At 39.8% G+C, this 21,863-nt stretch overlaps 1 protein-coding gene and 1 non-coding gene across 2 annotated transcripts in view; one reads left to right on the top strand and one right to left on the bottom strand.

The window, feature by feature from the left end:
• Nucleotides 1–21,863, top strand: part of WDR49 (WD repeat domain 49) — a 144,334-nt gene extending 122,471 nt beyond the window's left edge. The window contains exons 16-17 of the mRNA XM_040481131.1: nt 1,497–1,643; nt 21,665–21,863. Coding sequence (XP_040337065.1) covers nt 1,497–1,643; nt 21,665–21,795 — 278 coding nt within the window. The 3' untranslated portion in view covers nt 21,796–21,863. The remainder of the gene's footprint in view (nt 1–1,496; nt 1,644–21,664) is intronic.
• LOC121034303 (U6 spliceosomal RNA) lies at nt 13,534–13,640 on the bottom strand. Its single transcript, XR_005792372.1, has one exon. It is a non-coding gene; the product is annotated as a U6 spliceosomal RNA (small nuclear RNA).

The following is a 21,863-nucleotide window of genomic DNA, read 5'->3' as shown; positions in this document are numbered from 1 at the left end:
AAAGCATGAGCATCACCTGGAACTTACAAATGTACATTCTGGGGCCCCACCCCTACCCTAGTAAATCAGAAATGGGAGTGCTATATACCACCTTATGTTTTTTTTTAAATTTTTTTTAAGTTTATTTATTTATTTTGAGAGAGAGCATGAGCAGGGTAAGGATAGAGAGATCAGCACAGAGACTGACGCAGGACTTGAGTCCACGAACTGCAAGATCATGACCTGAGCTGAAATCAAGAGTCGGATGCTTAACCTACTGAGCCCCTAGCAGCTTATGTTTTTACAAGCTCTCCCGGTGATGGTGATGCCTGGCAAAATTTGAGAACTGCTGACATAGCACATGACTTGTCCTGTTATGCCCAGAATTCGTGATCCCCAAAGACCACCAGGGAGCCGAGTCTGATGCAAAAGCAAAAGAGCCTTTATTCAAGCTAGCTCGAGCTCAATCCCCTACCTGCACCAACGAAGCGGTGAGATACCAGGGAGAGAGCGAGTTTCAAAAGCACAAAGATTTTATAGGGGTCTAGGGGCAATTGGTGAGGTAATGGCTGTGGCCTCAGCCGATTGGCTGGGGAAGGGTTGTGGCCTCGGCCGATTGGCTGGGGAAGGGTTGGAGTCCTGTTACGCAGGTCGCTGGGCGTGTTTTGATCAGGAAGTTTGAATGGGTGAGCGGGAGGTTACTCAAGGGGAGGAGGCGCGGTCTGAGGTTTCTTCGATTTTCCCGGAAAAGGGGTCATGTCTGGGACATAGTCACTCAAGGTGGAGAACACAGAACAAGATGGAGTCGGCCGGCGTAGGCCCGCCCTTTCAGTCCCATAGCAAGTGCTAAATATGTATTAGCTCACTTTTCTTAGGTGCTGAACCACCATGATGACAAAAGCACAGTTCCTACCTTTGCAGTGCTAACAATCAAACAAACATAAAATCACATCTCAAGCGAAGCACTTCCCATTTATCCTGTGAAGCAAAAAGAAAACTTTTCCCATTGTCCGAGACTTTGCTTTAAGGCACAGGAATAAAAGACCTTTCCTTTCTGTCGTCTCATTGTGTGCATCTTAAATACAATGGCACAGCTCTGGTTTACATGTTAGCGAAATTAAAAAGTACCTGCACATTCAGAATTTTAGATACGTTGTTGAACGGTGAAAACAAGATTCCATCCCGCAAAAGATGCAATTTTCTGGCAGATAAAAGAAACTGGAGCTCTTCCAAAATGGCAGAATACACACTTTCAAGGGAACATAGCAAAAGAGTCCAACTAAAAAAATAAATGAAAGGGGGGCCTCAAGTTCCTTTTGGTCCCTTTGAATACAAGGACCATGGATTCATCGTGAACAGCTGTGTTTGCAGGCATCGCTGATCACTGCAGCTGTACCAGCTGAGTAACAGGAAGGTTACATTTTAAAAAGTTAACTTGGAAATGTGCTAGCTCCTTCTGAGGAATTAATGATACTCTACTTTTTTCCTGCCCTCCCCTAAAACCCACTGTCGTCAAGGTGCATTCAGGTCATTAAGCATCGGAGCCCTGAAAGAGCTGCCTGAAGTGACGAAACCAGCTTTTCTTTGGGACCCGGAGAAATATTTCAGGGAAGAGCCAAAGGAGAAGTGGTCCCAAATTCCAGAGCCTCCACTGCTCTCCGAAAGTAAGTCCTCAGCCACCACACCCCTCCATCATCTGTCCCCATTCAACTCAATCACTTCAAAAAACAAAGTAGGAAAGCGTGGAAGTAACATGTTTGCCTTGTAGGTTGCAGTGAAAGGAAGCGTGGTTTGACTGCTAAGATTTATAGCTCGGCCGTTGATCTGTGCTCTCAAAAAGGGCAGCCAACAGGCTGGAATACATAAAAAGTGTATTTTTATTTTGTCAGTTTTCTGAAGTCAGTATGCCATGAATATGTATTTTGAGTCTGCCACGGATGAGAACCCCCTTCCCCAAATAATCTTCATTTTCAAAACTGATACCAGAGAAAGAGATAACCTAAGACCGCTTTCGAACCGAGTCTTTGACAATCTGGTTTTGTTCTTGGCATGTGGAACACTGTAAATAGAGGCTCCTTAAAGTGCATTGTGTTCAAGACTTCCAGCTGCAGTGTTGGGCTAATATCATGAGAGGACAAGAAAGCTCAGCTTAGAAAATATAAGTGAGTAATCTCCGGAGATTCAGAAACAAGATGTGCAAAAGAAGGCTCTGATTTTCAGACTGTTACAGGCTTCCAAGTTCCTAAGGATTTGAAGAAGAGTTTCGGTGCAGAAATCCTCCCCGCATAGAGGGGCCTTCCGGGAGTGCAGCCGGCACAACCTGAATCTTAGTGAGGCACTCAGAAAGCATATGGACCCGGCGGGGAACTCATTTTAAATAACTAGGGGCGCCTGGGTGGCGCAGTCGGTTAAGCGTCCGACTTCAGCCAGGTCACGATCTCGCGGTTCGTGAGTTCGAGCCCCGCGTCGAGCTCTGGGCTGGTGGCTCGGAGCCTGGAGCCTGTTTCAAATTCTGTGTCTCCCTCTCTCTCTGCCCCTCCCCCGTTCATGCTCTGTCTCTCTCTGTCCCAAAAATAAAAACGTTGAAAAAAAATTAAAAAAATAAAATAATTAATGAAGTGCACATTTCCAACTTGTCACAGTCAGATGATCAGAACTATACTCAAACAATCTGAGATCTGTGGTCTCTAAATTTTTCAAATCTTCTGGGATGAGGGTTCAACATCATCCCTGAGAAATAATCACCCTTTAGGAGGGAGGAGGTTTTTGTTGTTGTTGTTGTTGTTGTTTTGTTTTGTTCTGTTTTGTTTTTTATGTCCACGCTGGAGGAAGTTTAAGCTTCTTGTCTCTGCTTGGTTCCCTATGGAAAAGGAGAGCAGCTGGTCAACATTTTTTTTTTTTTTTTAATTCTACTTGTAAGCAAGGGACAGCTGTCATTCCTCATTGCCATGGTTTCCAGTCTAATTGTTATCAGCTTCCTTTGCCTTTACTCAGAGTTTTTCTTTTCTAAACTTATAATCATTTATTTGGTCTCATGAGAGTCATCTAATGGCTTCTGCTCATTTCTTTTAAAACCATGAATCCATAAACTTTAGGGCTCTAAATAGCCATTTGTGCATCTGACAGAGCTTTCAATCTATCATCCTGCCTTTTTCCCCCCAGGATGATTCATCTTTTACAAATAAATATGGGGAGCATTTATCTTGTCCTTCTGAGTCACAGACAGATGAGAATCTGAGGAACAGACAGTAAGAAAAGATCCCCAGAGCCAGGACAAAGTGTAAAGACAGTAGAGACATAGAACATGAACACGGGAAGAAACCAAGAGAGAGCGAGGGATCAGAATTGAGGCAAGGGAAATAGAAGACAGAGAGTATGCAGATGCTGGGGGACAAGAAAGTGAGTGAGGGCAGCAAACACCTGTCCTCAGCAATACGAGGTCCTGTTCCTGTGAGGAACCTTGTACATTCTGCAGCAGGCAGAATTCTCCTATGGGCAGGTGGATGTACGGGGGGGGGGGGGGGGGGGGGGGGGGGGGGCGGATAGATGGCTGGATGGACATACCTAAAATACTCTAATAAGTTTTCAAAGAAAATTTTTTCTCCTGGATTTCACAACATAAATTTTTTTCCTGTAATTTCCACTGTTTTTTTTAAAGATCTTTTCATCCCTCTTTTTTATTTTCGTCTTCAGCTTTTCATCCTTTGCTCTCTTTTCAGTATTTCCACTTATTTGCCTTCCCTATGAGTGAATTTTTTTTTTTTTTTAAGTTCCATCAACTAAAGGGAGAGGCAGATGCAGACTTTGAGGACAACAGAATGCATGACTTGTGACAGCATATTCTGTGGAAGCATCCAGGGTGAAGCCAGATTAACTGTGGGGGCATAGGAAGGAATGCAGAGAGGTGGTCACATCTGAGCTGGGACTTAGGGGAAGCAGGAGTCCAAAGGAAGGAGGAGAAGGGCAGGTCAAGATGAAGGAAACAATGTAAGGAAATTCATCAGGGATGAAGTACGGCAGAAGTCCACATGATCCTAGGTTGACTGCATTGGGTGACTTCAGATAGTGATACGTTGAATTTGACACACATGAGTAGAGTTGAGTTTCGAATGTGTTGAATTTGAGGGGTACCTGGGTGGCTTAGTCAGTTAAGCATCTGACTTGGGCCCAGGTGTTGATCTCGTGGTTTGTGGGTTCGAGTCCTGCATCAGGCTCTGTGCTGACAGCTCAGAGACTGAAGCCTGCTTCAGATTCTGTGTCTTCCTCTCTGCCTGTCCCCCACTCATGCTCTCTTTCTCTGTCTCTCAAAAATAAATAAACATTAAAAAAAAAAGGTGTTGAGTTTAAGCTACTGGTATGCTATTTAGAAATAAAGTTCTTGGGGCACCTAGGTGGCTCAGTCGGTTAAGCATCTGACTTCAGCTTAGGTCATGATCTCGCACTCCGTGAGTTCGAGCCCGGTGTCGGGCTCTGTGCTGACAGCTCAGAGCCTGGAGCCTGTTTCAGATTGTGTCTCCCTCTCTCTCTGCCCCTCCCCTGCTCATGCCCTGTCTCTCTCTGTCTCAAAAATAAATAAAAACATTAAATTTTTTTAAAAATAAAGTTGTTGAGGATGATGGAGGATTGTAACATGCTTTGTATAATATTATAGAGTCTTCAACTAGCAGATATAGAGATAATGTTTGTTCATTTGTGTGTGTAGCCTTTTCTGTGGTAGATATTGAATGCCTTCTCTGTGCTGGCCTCTGTGCTAGAGGCTGGAGACAGAGTCAACCTGTAGAGGCCCAGCCTTCAATGATCTTGAAGACTAGTTGTCAAAATAGATAAGGAAACAAATAATTGTGTTTTATACCAAGGACTATGACAGAAATATGCCCTGGCCAGTGTGAGACCACATGGAGATTCATAGATGGTTCTTTTTTTTTTTTTTTTTTTTTTTTTAAGAAACTTGATTATGTTGAGCTGGATACTAAAAGTCAAGTTGCTATTAGATTAGTCAGGTAGGGAAAAAAGGGGATGATATTTCTGGCAAAGGAGCAGCACATGCAAATGTAAGGTGGTGGGAGTGACATGGGTTGCTGCGGAAGCTACACATAGTCCCAAATGTCTGGGGGCTACACATAGTCCCAAATGGTTCTAGAAGGAGCATGGCAAGAATTAAGGCTAGATAGGTAAATAGGGCCAGATTCTGGAGTACCTAGTGTGCTGTGCTAAAGACCTTGGCATTTATTTTATCAGAAACGAGGACCCATTAGAATGTTTCAGTCAAATATTTTGAATTATTCCATTTTATCTCTACTATTAATTCTTCTGTTTTTATATCTCTTTGTATTATTCTTTTAGTGATTACTCAGAAGATTGCAATACTCTTTTCTGTGTCCTTTATCCCTCTTATGATAGCAGGCTCCCACCTGAGATTATATTCCTTCCATCTGAAGAATGTCCTGCAGTATTTCTTATAATGTGAGTCTGCTGGGGAGTCATTTTATGTGTCTTAAAAAGGCCTTTATTTTATTTTGACTTCAGAAGGATATTTTCACTGGGTTTAAAACTCTAAATACCAGTGATTTTTAAAATTCTGTTCAGCTCTTTAAAGATAGCATCTCATTGTTTCCTTGCTCCCATAATTCCTGATTAAAATTCAGTTTTTAATATGATTGTGGCTCCTGGGGCTACTGAGTGGCTCAGTTGGTTAAGCGTCTGACTTCGGCTCAGGTCATGATCTCATGGTTCGTGAGTTCGAGCCCCGTGTCGGACTCTGGGCTGACAGCTCAGAGCCTGGAGCCCGCTTCAGATTCTGTGTCTCCCTCTGTCTGCCCCTCTGCTGCTTGCACTCTGTCTCTCGCATTGTCTGAAACATAAATAAACATTAAAAAAAATTTTTTAATTATGATTGTGGCTCCTTTGAGTGTAATATCTTTTTTTTTTTTTTTAACCTGGCTTCTTTAAAGATTTTTCTCTTTACCTTCAGTTTTCAGAAGTTTTATCATGATGGATATAAATACGCTTTTCTCACTATATTGCTTGGTGTTGATAGGAACTCTTGAATAAATCTTTATTCAAGTTTGGACAATTCTTGGCCATTATCTTTTTGATTATAATTTCTTTCCAATTCTCACTCTCCTGTCCTTCTGGGATTGCATTTCTGTACATGTTAAACACTCCTTACATCATAAATGTTTCTTACATTCTTCTCTTCTTTCCATTTGATTTTCCTCTCTGAGCTTTATTTTGGTACTTTATATTGACTTGTATTTGCATTACTAACCCTGTCTTTCACCAGTCTGCTGTTAAACTCATGTGATCAGGCCCCAATTTCAGATTTTACATACATACATTTTTTAGTTCTTCTCAATTGAAATTATTCACATTTTCATCCATTTTGTCCAAACTTTATCTCTTTTTCTTTAACATATTTATAATAGTAATTTTAAAGTCTGGGCCTGCTAACCTCAATATCTGGATGATCTTGGGGTCTGCTTCTAATGTCTGTTTTTTCTTCTTTGTTATTGGTCACGTTTTCCTTCTTCTTTGCAAGTCTAGTAATTTTGCATAATTTTAAATTGTATGACAGGAATTATGTGTAAAATATCTATAGATGCTGAAATTAATGTTATTTTCTCCCAGAGGTAGTTGACCCTTTCCTTAATTGGGCAGAGAACATGAAGGGTACATCATGTTGATTCAGTTACAAGTTGAGCTTGGTCAGTGCTTGGTTACAGTCGACTTAGTCTACTTCTGATTCGAATGTCTGTCTGTTTTAAGCCTCTCCTTTTATTGATATATTGTCTCCTAAGTACTGCAAGATTACAGGACACATTCCTCTCCAGTCCCATCCACAGTCTCCATCACCCTAGCACTTAAAAAATAGCTTATAGGGAACTGACTATTGTGGAATTTCTCTAGGTTTCAATATGTCAAACCTTAACCCACATTGTCATCAAAACTCGTCTCTTTGTCTATTGACAATCCTGTTTCTTAGCGCTGCCCAGATGTGATAAACCCATAAAGAGAAGAAAATATTTGGCAATCTTAGCCCATCTAAGAGGGATTCTACTGCCTCTGGAATTTTAATTTGATAATCTCTGCTTCCGTCGCCCTCTGATAGCTTTGAAAATATTATTTCTGTAATTTACCTGTTTTTGTTGTTCTGTCTGGTGAAATGAAAAGGATGACCTACCACTAGCTATTAAACCTCTTCAGAAAAAAAGATTTCTGCTGAAATGTTTAAAACAGGAAAGTGACACGACCGGGTACGCATTTTACAATGCTTTCTGGAAACTGTAGTAGATGGATTATAATGGAGTTAGACTGAAGGCAGCATATTAGAGCAGTAGGAGCTTATTGTTTGTAGCCAGCTAACTGCTTTTGAATCTTTAGTTTGCCTTTCACTAGTTGTTTATATCCGGATAAATTACACAATCTACCAAGTCTCAGTTTTCACGTGTATAAAATGGGGCTAATCATACCTGATTTTGAAGTGGTGTGGGCTAACTTCAGCACAATGGCTAGCATATATGCTGCATTCATTAAATGGTATCTGTTATTATTTTGAAGCCATGGAGATCCTAGAAAGGAAGTAACTAATTTGAGACATGCTAAGGAGATTGAACTTAAAGGTTCAATGATGATAGGTAAGCACGTGAATGACTTTCAGATTTCTAGCTTGGATAACTATGTCTGAGAGAGAGAGAGAGAGAGAGAGAGAGAGAGAGAGAGAGAGAGAGACTATTATTGAGAGAGGAAATACAGGAGGAGAAGATGGTTTAGAGTCAGTTTTCAAAATATGTTGTGATGGAGGTGGCTGGGACATGAACTGAAAAAAGCTAATATGTTTCCAAGAAACTGACTATAGTAGGAAAGAGATACAGAGAGGTAGCTGAAAAGCAAGTACAGGCAAGTTTCAACATTCCTTTTATATTTAAGTTCATTTTCTTTTTCTGGTTGTAGATATAATCATGGGTATTATAGAAAATTGGCTAGTAGGAAGTAAAGAGAACTCTAAAGAACTTTGGAATAGCAGATCTAAAGAACAGCCACTCCCCCCTCAAGCCTGAGATAGACCAAGGAAGATGCCCATCCAAGCTAGGGCTGATACCTAGACCTTGTTTGAGAAGGCTTCTTCGTGTCACTGGATAGCAAGGTGGCAGAGCTGTCGCAGGTAGGACATGGCAAAAATCTCCCAGGGTGGCCATGGGAAACCATCCACGGGCAGGTGCTGCACCTCAGAACTCACTGCAAAGCCACCAAAGGAGTGCAGGGGAGGCTGTTCACAGCGAGGAGTCACAGTGGTGGACCTCTGCTCACCTCTTGGGTTGTTACAGAAAGCCATTCAACCGGGTGGTGCCAGATGGGTGGCACTCTGCTGCAAAGCTTACCTGAAGGGTGACAAGGAAAGCTGCTGATTCTGGGCTCTGGAGAAGTCAGCCATGCCTGCATCATAGGAGTCTGGAGGGGAAAAGCCACTGTGGGGCTTGGTACTGGGGGAGTCCATACTATAGGAGTCTAGTGCTGGAGAAAGTGCCCTGCAGGAGTATGGTGACAGGAGCACCCACTTGTAAGAGAAATCCACTTCTCCTCCAGTGTCCTGCTGGCATCCCCTCATGATAGGGAGCAACATCACACCAGCTGGCAAAAGAAATATTTATAGGGCTCCAGTCCATTATCACAAAGCAAGCAGTGAAGAGTGGACTTGGAACTGAAGGCAATCCATTGGTAACTGGCCTATTACCATTTTACCTCTGTTTCTGTGCTTTCTCCCCCACGCCTGGCCCTTTACGTTATTTTCTATCTTTTGAAATTACAGTCATCATTCCTATGAAGTTATAAGGTGTTGGTGGCTATGGTTGTCTTTGGGAGAATTTCCATTTATAAAGGGAATCAAACTTGGGAGACTCGAAGCAATAATGGTCTAAAGGCAAAATTTTGAGCATACATTTGGCTTCAAACCAAGACTCTATCACTTGCTAGCTTTATGACTTTGAACAGGTCACTTAAACTCTCTGTGCCTTAGTTTCTTCAAATGAAAATGGCATCATATTAGTTACCATCCTCATGTTGCTGTGAACAGTAAGTGAAATCATTCAGGTGAAGCCTTTAGCATAGGGCCTGACACCTACTGAGAATTTGATACATGTTCTTTATTGATAATATTGGGTTGTCATTGTCCCATTGTTATTGCACTAGACATCTCTAAGTCCCTATTTTCTTTATGCAGAATCTGTGGCACGGACTCTCTGGGCCCTACGTGAGCAGTGGCCATGTTATTTAGTTGTTTGTGTTGTTAATATTTCTAGGTGTCCTCTCCCTTGTTCAAATGGTGTTCAAATCATATTCCCAGGGCAGCTTATTCATATGCTGATTTCTAAAATCAACCACTTTACTATTTTTATCACTTTCATTTAAAATTGTTCTTCTTTTCAGGAGGATGCTGCTGAATTAAAAAAAAAAAAGTTACAATAAAAGAGCACTTAAAAAGAATCTCAATTACCGACGTATACCCCCTCCACAATTTCATTACAATGGTCTGCCTTAAATCTTTGTGCTGCATTTTCCACACACGCCTGCCATCCCCGTAATTACAGTGTGTGGAAGGTTATTTGGCAATTGTATGATGAGGGGCATTTTGCCAGACTTACTATCAATATTCTAAACTACCACTTTGGAACTCGGGACAGTTTTCAAACACTTCATAATCTCCTGGTGACTTTTTTAGTCTTGCCTACTGGGTTTTTAATGTCCTGTTGTATTCTCTTTCTTTCCCTTTCAAGTTGAAACATCTTTCATACTCTCTCTTTAGCTTCCAAGCTCTTCCCTGTGGGTTCTCAAACAGCTTGAAACCCCTCTTTGATATGCCTTATTCAAAAACCTAGAAGTGACTTGGAAATGTCTCTGGGTCAGGTTTCACCAATAAATTCCCTAGAACCCATTTATACTGTATCTGTAAAATCTTTAAATTTTTCAATGTAGAGAGGATGCTCCATTGGCTATACCTCAGGTGAATTGTTTTGTTCTTGTTGTTGTTGTTGTTTTGGCAAAGACAAAATGAACAGGACAATTAAAGAGATGACTTTATTGCAAGCTATTGCATAGGGAGAATATTTGCTAAAAGGAATGTCTCAAAGGAAAGGAAAGGGGTCTGACCTGTTACAGAGACAGGTTAGTGAATCCATGAGTCTTACTAGACTTCTGGGGACAGGCACAGAGGGTCTTATCTCACAGTAGGAGAGCAAGAGTCCTCCTTTACTGTTATTTGTCTCCCAAACACATAATAGTAGAGGAGTTTCTTAACTGTCTCTGCTTTCCGGGAGGGAGTACAGGGCTCAGGTAAAGTTCAATACTGTCAGTCCCTCTCTTTTGTTTAAGAGGAAGGAATAGGGGTGCCTGGGTGGCTCAGTCGGCTGAGCGTCTGACTTCGGCTCAGGTCATGATCTCGCGGTCTGTGAGTTCGAGCCCTGCAACGGGCTCTGTGCTGACAGCTCAGAGCCTGGAGCCTGCTTCGGATTCTGTGTCTCCCTCTCTCTCTGCTCCTCCCCCGCTCATGCTCTGTCTCTCTCTCTCAGAAATAAATAAACATTAAAAAAAAAATAAAAAAAAAAAAGAGGAAGGAATATGTCTCATCATGGAGCAACCCAGAGGTGATCATAAACCTCCTAGAGGCACAAAGCATGGTCTCAGAAGTGGTCCCTCAGAGATTCTCATTGGTGTTGCTCCTGCAAAACCAGTTGAGCCATATGTTGCGAGTTGGTGACAAAGGTCAGTTGTTCTGGATCCTGAAGAGATCCTGAGAGAAAAGCACAGTGGCAGGCAGCGTAGAGTCTAGATAGGGATTTGGGTTGTCGGGTTTTAGTTCTCAGTTTTAGTCGGGTGTAAGAAGAACCGGGAAAGTTCATTTGGAGTGTTGTAGTCAGATACTGAAGGGAACTGGAAAATTTGAAAATCTGTAAGAACCGACAATTTGTGCATGTTAACAGTCTCCAGTCCAATCTGCAGGTAGATTCCAAAACGTGTTTCCAAAGCAGGAGAGGAAGTCAATTAGAACTCTACCAGAGGGGGCGCCTGGGTGGGTCAGTTAAGTGTCTGGCTCTCTTGATTCTGGCTCAGGTCATGATCTCATGATTGTGAGATTAAAACCTGCATCAGGATCTGTGCTGACGGTACAGAGTCTGCTTGGGATTCTCTCTCTCCTTCTCTCTCTTGCCTCTCTCCTGCTTGTGTGCATGCATGCTATTTCATGATCTCTCTCTCTCCCTCTCTCAAAATAAATAAATAAACATGAAAAAAAAATTCTACCAGATGAGACAGAATTTGTGTATCCATTGGCAGGATAACCTGCAATTTACAAAGAGGGACAAAATGGCTCAACAGTGGTGAACTCAACAGCCAGACTCTGACAGCTCGGAAGGGTGTAGTAGAGGCAATGTGTGGTTTTCCATTGCAACACAAAATTCTCTGCATCGTTCTTAAACTATAGGGTGAAAGTATACACACAGGCTTTTAGTAAAATCTAATTTACTATGTTTTTGCTTTAGAATATAATCTTAAATCTAGTACCAATAAAGAAAAAAATCACTGATATTGTGAGAAATTTCTCACTGGAACAAATAATTAAAATACAAAAAGGAAGCATGAAAGCATGTAGAGATATATTCACTTTAAGTAAGAAATGAGAGACCGTTATGTGTGATGCACCTCAGGAAATTTTAAATAACTAAAGAATGGGCATAAAACAGACATCTTAGAAGTGGAATTCCTTCTTATCATTTTATATCTTTATATGATAGCACTAAATTATCTTGAAAGTCAAACACACACACACACACACACACACACACACACACACACCAAAATTTGGGTCCTACAAGACAGACATTGTTAATATGTGAAAAGCATCTGTTAAAAGGTTCAACACATGCCCCACATATATCATCAGGGAAATACAAAGTGAAACAACAATGAGATACCACTCCTTACCTGTGAGAATGGCCCAACTCTAGAACATTGACACCGTCAGATGCTGACGAGGGCATGGAGCAACAGGAAACTTTATTCATTGCTGGTGGGAATGCAAAATGGTACAGCCACTTTGGAAGACAGTTGGCAGTTTCTTACCAAAGGAAGCATACTCTTACCATTTAATCCAATAATCATGCTCCTTGGTATTTAGCCAAAGGAGGTGAAAACTTACATACACACAAAAGCCTGCACATGGGTGTTTAAAGCAACTTTATTCATAATTGCCCAAACTTGGAGGCAACTAAGATGTTTTTCACTAAGTAAATGTCTAAATAAATTGAGGTACACCCAGATAATCGAATATTATTCAGCACTAAAAAGAAATGAGCTATTAAACCATGAAAAGACACGGAGGAATCTTAAATGAAAGTGAAAGAAGCCAATCTGAAAAGGTGCATACGATTATTCCAACTACATGACATTCTGGGAAAGGCAAAACTATGGTAAAAAGATGAGTGGTTTCCAGAGAAGGGGAGATAAGACGAATGGGAGCAGAGGGTTTTCTAGGGCAGTGAAAATACTCTGTACGACATTATAGTGAGGGATATAGGTCATTACTCTTTTTTCCAAACCTATATAATGTGCACCACAAATAGTGAAACCTTAGGTAAACTATGTACTTTGGGTGATTATGATGAGCCAATGTAGATTCATTCTCGGGGAAACATGTACCATTCTGGTGAGTGATGTTGATAAAGGGGGAGGCTATTCATGTATGGAGGCAGGGGATATATGGGAAATCTTCGTACCTTCTTTTCAATTTTGTTTTAAACCTAAAACTGCTCTTGGAAAATTGAGACTTTATCCCTATGTAAACTACAGTTCAAATACATTAAAATCTGAAATTAAAAAAAATTGAGTCTTAAAAAAAAAAGTTCAACAGGTCCTGAACCACAGTCATTTAAGCATTATATGAAGACTGTTAAAGCATTTAGACCAATCCTCACCACCTTGCCAACAACGTTTTGCTTTGGTACCATATTGTTATTCAATGATGGCTGAAGTTGAATGACAGCGTGGCTATACTGATCTAGAGTCTATATTCGGGAATTAGAAACTTGGTCAGCAGATAATAGCATGGGCACAACCTGGGATCATGCTAGAAATGTAGCAGCACAGGCCCCAGCTCAGCTCTATTGAATCAGAATCTGCATTTTAACAAGATTTTTAGGTGATTCTCATGCACATCAAAGTTTGAGAAGTAGTTATCTAGAGGACTTAGAATAGGATGCAGGATGTGAATTAGAAGGTTTTCAGAATACTGTCTATTCATCAACAAACAACAGCTGGTAATTGCAGTGCTATGTTTAGATCGCCATCAAGTCCTTTCTTGCCAGGATGCCTTTGTGAGGTTTGCCATTATTGCTTGTCTAATATGGTTGGTTGCCAATCAGGGAACAAGGGAAGGATCAGACGATAAAAGATTAACTTTGCTTTACTACGTTCACTGAATCCTTTCATTTTATTGGAAATGTTTTAATAGCTTCATGACCACCACATCTTTCATTTTCATGACCTTTTTTTTTTTTTTTTTTTTTTTTAACTATGGAACGCTTCACAAATTTGCGTGTCATCCTTGCGCAGGGGGTATGCTAATCTTCTCTGTATCGTTCCGATTTTAGTATATGTGCTGCCGAAGCGAGCACTCATTTTCATGACGTTTAAAACACCTTTTGGGTATCATTATAGCAAACCTTGTTGGACAGCCACCTATAAAATGAAGGGGTGAAGGTATAAATGTCACATTTTCCCAGGTAGGAAATGGTAAATGTAAATGGTTACCCATAACATTAGATATTGATTTTTAAGAGCAGGGGCTGTGGTAAGTGGATGGATACATGGATACATGACATGGAGAACCACCTTTCTCAGGTCTGTAGAATGCAAGAATTCCAAAGTTTGAGAAGTGAGCCCCACCCTTTGCATTCCTGGAGGTATCTTCATTCATTTGTTCATTTATCATATATATATATATATACATATATATATATATATATTCATTTATTATTTATTCATTTAAATTTGTTCATTTAGTTTATACACACACACACATATACACACACACACACACACATTTAATATTTCCATGTACCAGACACAATGCTGGGTGCTATGAATATATGAGGTATAAAGGCAGACAAGATCTTTGCTTTTGTTGACTTTACCACCTAGGGGAAAGACAGACAATAAATAAGTAAATATAAGAAGATAAGATTGGATAACGATATTGTAAGAGGTAAGAGTCATGAGGAAAGCACAATAATGTGATAAGACGTGACTAGGGGGCATCAGCAAAGGTTCCTCTGATTTTTTAGCTGAATCCTGAAAGAAAGCACTCCCACTAAATATTAGGGGTAGAATTTTCCAAGGAAATTATCCAGAAGTGTAAAACTATTGAGTTGGGAACAGGGTTGACATGTTCTGGGGGCAGAAAGAAAGTCGCTGTTGCTGGGGTAGTGTGAGAGAGATGGAGACTGGTACAAAATGAGATTGAAGAGGCTAGGGATCCGGTCATGTGGGGCCATGTAGCTTGCACAAGGAATTTGGATTTAGGTGTGAAGGGAAGCCTTTAGAGGCTAATGTACATTAACCGTTACTAGCCCTTCTAAACCAAATACCCTTCAAGATTCAAAGTAATTTGTTGACGGCAAGAAGTGGGAGACTTGAGGTCCCATATAATACCTATTGTATTATTGAGATATTGAGAGTGCTTTAAGATCAGCTATATATTTGAATAAACACAAATTTTCTTCACATGGAATATCCCAACAGACTCTAGTCACAAACCATCAGAATCTTGACAAACCAGTCTGTTTGTCTCAATAGGAACACCTGCCCTTCACAATTGTCCTATAGTACACAATGTCCTTTATGGCAAGTGTACCAGTCAGGTTTCAGGGAAGCAGAACCAGCAGGACCATATACTGAAATTTATGACAAGGAATTGGCCTATGGGACTGTGGGGGCTGATTTGGTTTGAGCAAACCCGAAATGAGTAGGACTGAGTGAGAAAGGGAAGATCATGGGCAGAGTGGGCACAGGTTAAAGCTGTTGTCCACAGGCAGCCAGGAAAGGTGAGTTAGAAACTCCATGGATACAGGAAGAAACTCTTGTCCATTGGTAGAATTTTTTCCCTGTCTTCGGGGAGCCCCAGCCTTGCTTTTAAGGCCTTCCAGCTGATTAAATCTGGCTCACCCAGATTATCCTGGATAATCTCTTTTACTTAAAGTCCATTGATTAGGGACTTTAATTATATCTGCAAAATCCCTTCAGAGAAACACCTAGATTAATGTTTGATTGAATAACTGGGAGCTTTAGCCTTGCCAGTTAATACTTCATGAAAACAAGTTATCACAGCAAGGTTAAAGGCATTCTTTTATAATCTTAAATAAGTTCAATAAATGGTTAATGGTCTCTTAGATACATCACACATTCCATTGCAGACTCCCTCACATCATCATATGAAAACATTGTGCCATAAACCTAGCAGATGTTGTTACTTTGAATACTAAGATGAATTGATTACCATTATCCATTTAGAAGGTGTTAGGTTAATGACATCATTTTTGCCAAATAAAAGAGTTTGCCAGTGAAGCCAAGAAGTTTTAATAGGCCTCATATGCAAACACCCTTGTGAGTATTAATAGTTGCTGGAAGTTTTATTGTTCCCGGTTCCAGGAAGCCCCACTTGCAAGCAGGAATCATTTCCGGGTAAGCATTTCTGGTGTGTTTCCTAAGAGAAATCTCAGAATAAAAGGACCCAACTCTACAAAACTTTAATAGTTTGTTGAGATTTATTTTCTCATCCCAAATAAATAGCTAGTTTTATGAATAATTATATATTTGTAACTTTATATTTTTTCTTTAAGAAAGCCCCCCCCAACTTGTAAGCTTTGGGCCCAAGAAATGAGGATCCACACTTGCATATGAATTTTTTTTTATTTTTTTATGTTTTAACGTTTATTTATTTTTGAGACAGAGAGAGACAGAGCGTGAACAGGGGAGTGGCAGAGAGAGAGGGAGACACAGAATCTGAAACAGGCTCCAGGCTCTGAGCTGTCAGCACAGAGCCTGATGCGGGGCTGGAACTCACAGACTGTGAGATCATGACCTGAGCCAAAGTCAGACGCTTAACCGACTGAGCCACCCAGGCGCCCCTGCATATGAATTTTTTATCATCTTTTTTTTAACTAAACGAAAAATGACTTGGGCAAGATTTTCTCTCAAGGCCCTATCAGTTAGTTATTGGTATAACTGTCCTGAAACCCAGTCAATTATGTAGAAATTCCTCATCTAGTTGAGAGACAAATCTCAATAAAACAGCGAGAGTTTATTTCAAAAGGAAATTTCTGGCTTTCATAGAGGAGAGCTCTAAGGCATTCAGAATGTCTCATGATTCTCAAATGCTAATCCGCAGGCATACAGGGCAGAATCAATGGCTAATATACAGAAATCCATGTATCTTACACTGCTGGGATTAGACAAATGGAAAGTATTTTCATTTGTAGCTTTGCTTAAGAGATAGTCCAGGTTTATTCATTTTTGTGCTATTGCTAAAAACCAAAATATACACGGTCAAATATTAGAACATAAGAAAAATTATTCAGTGAGAAATCTCCCTCTCCTCTATCACACTGGTTTGTTCAGTTTCCGGTATCACTTATTTCTGGAATCCACTAATATGAGTTTCTTTTTTTTTTAAATTTAATTTTATTTTTTAAAATTTACATCCAAATTAGTTAGCATATAGTGCAACAATGATTTCAGGAGTAGATTCCTACTGCCCCTTACCCATTTAGCCGCCCCCCACACAACCCCTCCAGTAACCCTCAGTTTGTTCTCCATATTTATGAGTCTCTTCTGTTTTGTCCCCCTCCCCGTTTGTATATTATTTTTGTTTCCCTTCCCTTATGTTCATCTGTTTTGTCTCTTAAAGTCCTCATATGAGTGAAGTCATATGATTTTTGTCTTTCTCTGACTAATTTCACTTAGCATTATACCCTCCAGCTCCACCCACATAGTCGCAAAAGGCAAGATTTCATTCTTTTTGATTGCCAAGTAATACTCCATTGTATATATACACCACATCTTCTTTATCCATTCATCCATCAATGGACATTTGGGCTCTTTCCATACTTTGGCTATGGTTGATAGTGCTGCTATAAACATGGGGGTGCATGTGTCCCTTCGAAACAGCACACCTATATCCCGTGGATAAATGCCTAGTAGTGCAATTGCTGGGTCGTAGGGTAGTTCTATGTTTAGTTTTTTGAGGAACCTCCATACTGTTTTCCAGAGTGGCTGCACCAGCTTGCATTCCCACCAACAGTGCAAAAGAGATCCTCTTTCTCCGCATCCTCGCCAACATCTGTTGTTGCCTGAGTTGTTCATGTTAGCCATTCTGACAGGTGTAAGGTGGTATCTCATTGTGGTTTTGATTTGTATTTCCCTGATGATGAATGATGTGGAGCATTTTTTCATGTGTCGGTTGGCCATCTGGATATCTTCTTTGGAGAAGTGTCTATTCATGTCTTTTGCCCATTTTTTCACTGGATTATTTGTTTTTTGGGTGTTGAGTTTGGTAAGTTCTTTATAGATTTTGGATGCTAACCCTTTATCTGATATGTCATTTGCAAATATCTTCTCCCATTCTGTCGGTTGCCCTTTTAGTTTTGCTGATTGTTTCCTTTTCTGTGCAGAAGCAATATGAGTTTCAGTGTATCCTTTGAGGGTTTCTGTATGCACTGATGATTTTAGATTTTGACCTCTGCTTTCTCTGGGTTTTGATTTTCCTGGTATACTTTTCAAATCCTTCTATTTCAAATTTTTGGAGTCACTTCATTTTAGATGTGTGCCGGGTTTTGCTTTTGATCCAGCTAAAAAATAATTTTTATGATCATGATATTGAGCACATTTAAATTTGTCAATATATTATATATAAAAATATATATTATATATTGTTTGGTTTTATATTTCTCACACTCTTTTTTATGTCATTCATTGGTTATATGGGTTTTAAAGTTTTCACTGGATCTGTAATTTTTTCTTTGTTTTTATTTGGGGAGGGTATTATACATTCTAGTGGTAGCTTTATACTCATAGGTTGGTATAACTCTTCTAGCCCTTCAGTTTTCTAGGACAGTAACCATTACATCCATGTTGACTAATGATAAAATGAGCATGTTTCTTCACTCCCCTCTTTCTCTTCTTTTTTTTTTTTTAATTTAATATTTATGTATTTTTGAGAGTGAGAGACAGAGTGTGAGCTGGGGAGGAACAGAGAGAGAGGGAGACATAGAATCTGAAGCAGGCTCCAGGGTCTAAGCTGTCAGCATAGAGCCTGACACGGGGCTCAAACTCACAAACTGTGAGATCATGACCTGAGCTGAAGTTGGACCCTTGACGACTGAGCCACCCAGGTGCCCCTCTACCACCTAATTTTATTCACCAATGTGATCTTTTTTTGTGCTTCTTTTATTTTGTTAAATTTATTTATACTACTATTCCTTGACTTGTTGGTTTAAGTCCTTTGTCTCTTAGCTGTTGCTGATTTATCATGAATGAAGCTTCTCCCTAATCGTTCCAGTTTTTGTTAAATTGTATCATTTTGACATTGTCAGGCATGTGGCATTTACCGTCTGTTTTGTTATCCTACACTTCATATTATTTTAATCTCACTTCTACATTTAAAAATATAGAGCACTCTCCACTAAGTCTTTTTCTAAATTTTCCTCAGTCATCCATCAGTTTACTTTGTAGTAGTTTTCTCGAAAAGGTCTCTTAGAAACAATAGTCCCCGAATTTCCTGAATGTTGAAAATTTGCATTTTTAGATTTGTTGAAACTTCTGTATTTTTAGATTTGAGGCGCAGCTTGAGTGTGTATAATATCCACACTCCACACGTACTTTCCTTGATTTTCTTGTTGGCGTCGCTCTCTCTTCTGGTATTGGTCATTGCTGTGAAGATATCTAATGCAAGATACACATTTCTCTCCTTTTAAGCGACTTGATCATTTTTTCTGGCTGTCAAATGATTATCTTTAAAGTCTAATAATTTGACGAAGATGTGCTTCGGTTTGACTTCTGATTCTGTTATTCCTGGTGCCACAGTATGTGCTTCCTGTGTATGTCAGATTGTCTCTAATTTAAGGAAAACTTTACACATAATACCTTCAAATATTTGTTCCATTTTGGTGTTCGTTCTGAAGGACTCATCTGATTGTTGTGTTGGTTGAATCTATTTCTTTTTCAGTGTCACTTTCCTCTCTCATTTCTCTTCTTTTCATTTTCACCTTATTATATTTGTTTGTCTCATTTGTAAACTCCATTTCCCATTATGTTACCACACACTTGTGAGTGAAAATCTCACTTGTGAGATTTTTCCTGAGCTCTGCCAGCTCACTTTCCTCACTTCCTGTTGTGACATTTCCGGAGCTCTTTCACTTCTGCTCTGTGATCTTCCTTTACAGAAATAAGTGCTTTTTCGAGTTTTAAAATATAGTTTGTGACAAAGCGCTTAGTAACAATATTTATCTGGCCAGCGTGGCAGCGTATTTCTGGAGGTAGTTTATGTATTGATTCATTCTTCTCTTTTAAAATTTTTTTAATGTTTTTATTTATTTTTGAGATAGAGAGAGAGAGAGAGAGAGAGAGCAAGCAGGGGAGGGGCAGAGAGAGAGGGAGACACAGAATCTGAAGCAGCCTCCAGGCACTGAGCTATCAGCATAGAGACCTACCTGGAGTTCAAACCGTGAGATCATGACCTGAGCCAAAGTCAGACGCTCAACGGAGCCACCCAGGTGCCCCTCTTCTGCCCTTTTTAAAGTTTGTTTTGTTTTGTTTCTAATTTTGCTTATAGTCCTTTGTGTCCACTCTATGCCATTTTTTTAAATTTCCTGTCTTAATTAGTTTTAATGAGTTGGATTTTTTTAGACCTGAAGTTTGTAGTAGGTCCCTAGGGGAGAGTTTGTGGTGTGGGATTGGAGTGGCCTTCAGTTTTTACAACTGACAGGCAAACTGCTTTTAGGAAAAAAATGGCTCATGTGCATGATTCTTCACGTAGCCCTGCCTCATCTGTGTCTCTGAGCCAAACAAGGTGTCGTGGAGGGCTTTTGCTTCCGGCCTTGTTCACCTGTGTTTGCATCCATAGATATAAATGAAAGATAAAGCATTTGTACTGCAGGGTGAGCCCCTCACTTTTAGTCAGTGTCTTTTTGCTAGAACTTTCTGAGATGCTGTGGCTGCTGGCCTTCTTACGCTTTCAGACTCATCACCTTATCTCCTGTAACAGCTCTTTGGCTGCCCTTGTTCCTATTTTGCAGGCTGCAGGTTACCTCTATCTTTGGGCTTCACTCACGTGGAGTTTGTTTGCCAAATTATTATTTGTTTTCATTTTTCCTGGTTGTTCTAGTAAAATATTCGAGAGAAAATGGGGAAGGATATTGACTTATACAATCATGTTTATATGGGAAGTGGAGAGGGTTTTTTTTGTTTTTTGTTTTTTGTTTTTTTCCCCCTAGTTCATATATATAAAGATGGCAGTATACGGTGAAGTTGTTCAATGTTTATGTAGTTTATTTCATATTCCTCGGGGTTGCCATTTAAAGTATTCCTTTGTCCCGCTCCAACCTCATTCTCTCTCTGTTTTGAACCTTGGTCACATTGTACTGAATTATTCAGAATTACCTGAACGGTGGCTCTTGTTTCTCCACACTTTGGTTTGCTTTGTTCTCTCTCGTTGACATTTCCTTTCCCTCTTACTAACCCTTCTTCACCTCCGTGGCCCTTCTTATCAATTAGAATCCTATCTGGACTTCAAAATCTGCCTCAAATAGTGTCTAATTCTTCAAGCTTTCCCTCTGATGTCTGCATATTGTTACAATCTCTTTATATGCTTAACCAAAATTTCTGTTGCTCCTATTTTCTCAGAACTGTAACTTATTGTACTTGATATTTTGGTCATTTGGGCACTGTGCCTGCTTTCTACCAGTTGGAAGAAGGCCTGCGACTGAGTCATATCTGTGCCTCATTTATGCCCAAGCATAGGACATTGTGCATAATATACATCCAGTAAGCATTTGTTGAAATGATAGAATTAAGCAAAAGGCCAAAATTATTTTCTCGAATGCATGGCACAATTTCCTCCTACATCTCACTGATGCATAAGACGGCCACTCATGGGGGATAATTTGGCTCTTTTTTTCGGAAGCCACAGATCCCTGTAGATCAAAGTATCTTATAAGGACGTGATTGCAGAAGAGCTTGTTTAGTGGTGCAGACAGTCAAACTGCGTTTTGATTGTTTTCATTGTCTTATTTCAATACAGAATAATCTGTTCTTGGCTTATTATGAGTCTTTGATAGCTGCTAAGTAGATGAAAAAGCAAAAATGGAAAACACAAGCTTCTTTAGTCTTCTACTGAAAGTGGTGGAAATCATCATGATATAAATACACTAATAGAACAAACTCTGTTAAAATTTAGCTTTTTAATTTAAACCGAAGTCAAAGAAATAGCAGGAACTTAAGAGAAAATCCCCCCAGATACACTCTTGGTGTTAGAAACATACAAATTTTCAGATGAATTCCAATGGGAATTTTCTCCCCACTATTTCATTTAATTGGGCCTCTTACCAAGTATAATTTACATGTTATTTTCTTCATCATTTTGTAGCTTTGAACGCTGTATTTGATGAGAAAAACCTGTTCCCCAAAGAAATTCTGGATCGTGAGCGAAGAGCCAAGCAATTATATCAAGAAACAAGTAGTGAAGTGAAGATTAAAAGAAATAAGAAGCAATTATAATTGAAACAAAAATAAATATTTCATTGTCACATAAAATATGAATATAAAATGCAGAGAGGAATCAAGAA

Source organism: Herpailurus yagouaroundi, unplaced genomic scaffold, assembly GCF_014898765.1.
Source record: "Herpailurus yagouaroundi ecotype Mexico unplaced genomic scaffold, PumYag 159, whole genome shotgun sequence".
NCBI lineage: Eukaryota > Metazoa > Chordata > Mammalia > Carnivora > Felidae > Herpailurus > Herpailurus yagouaroundi.
The sequence above is the reverse complement of the archived record's forward strand: the minus strand, read 5'-3'. Positions and strand labels throughout refer to the sequence as shown.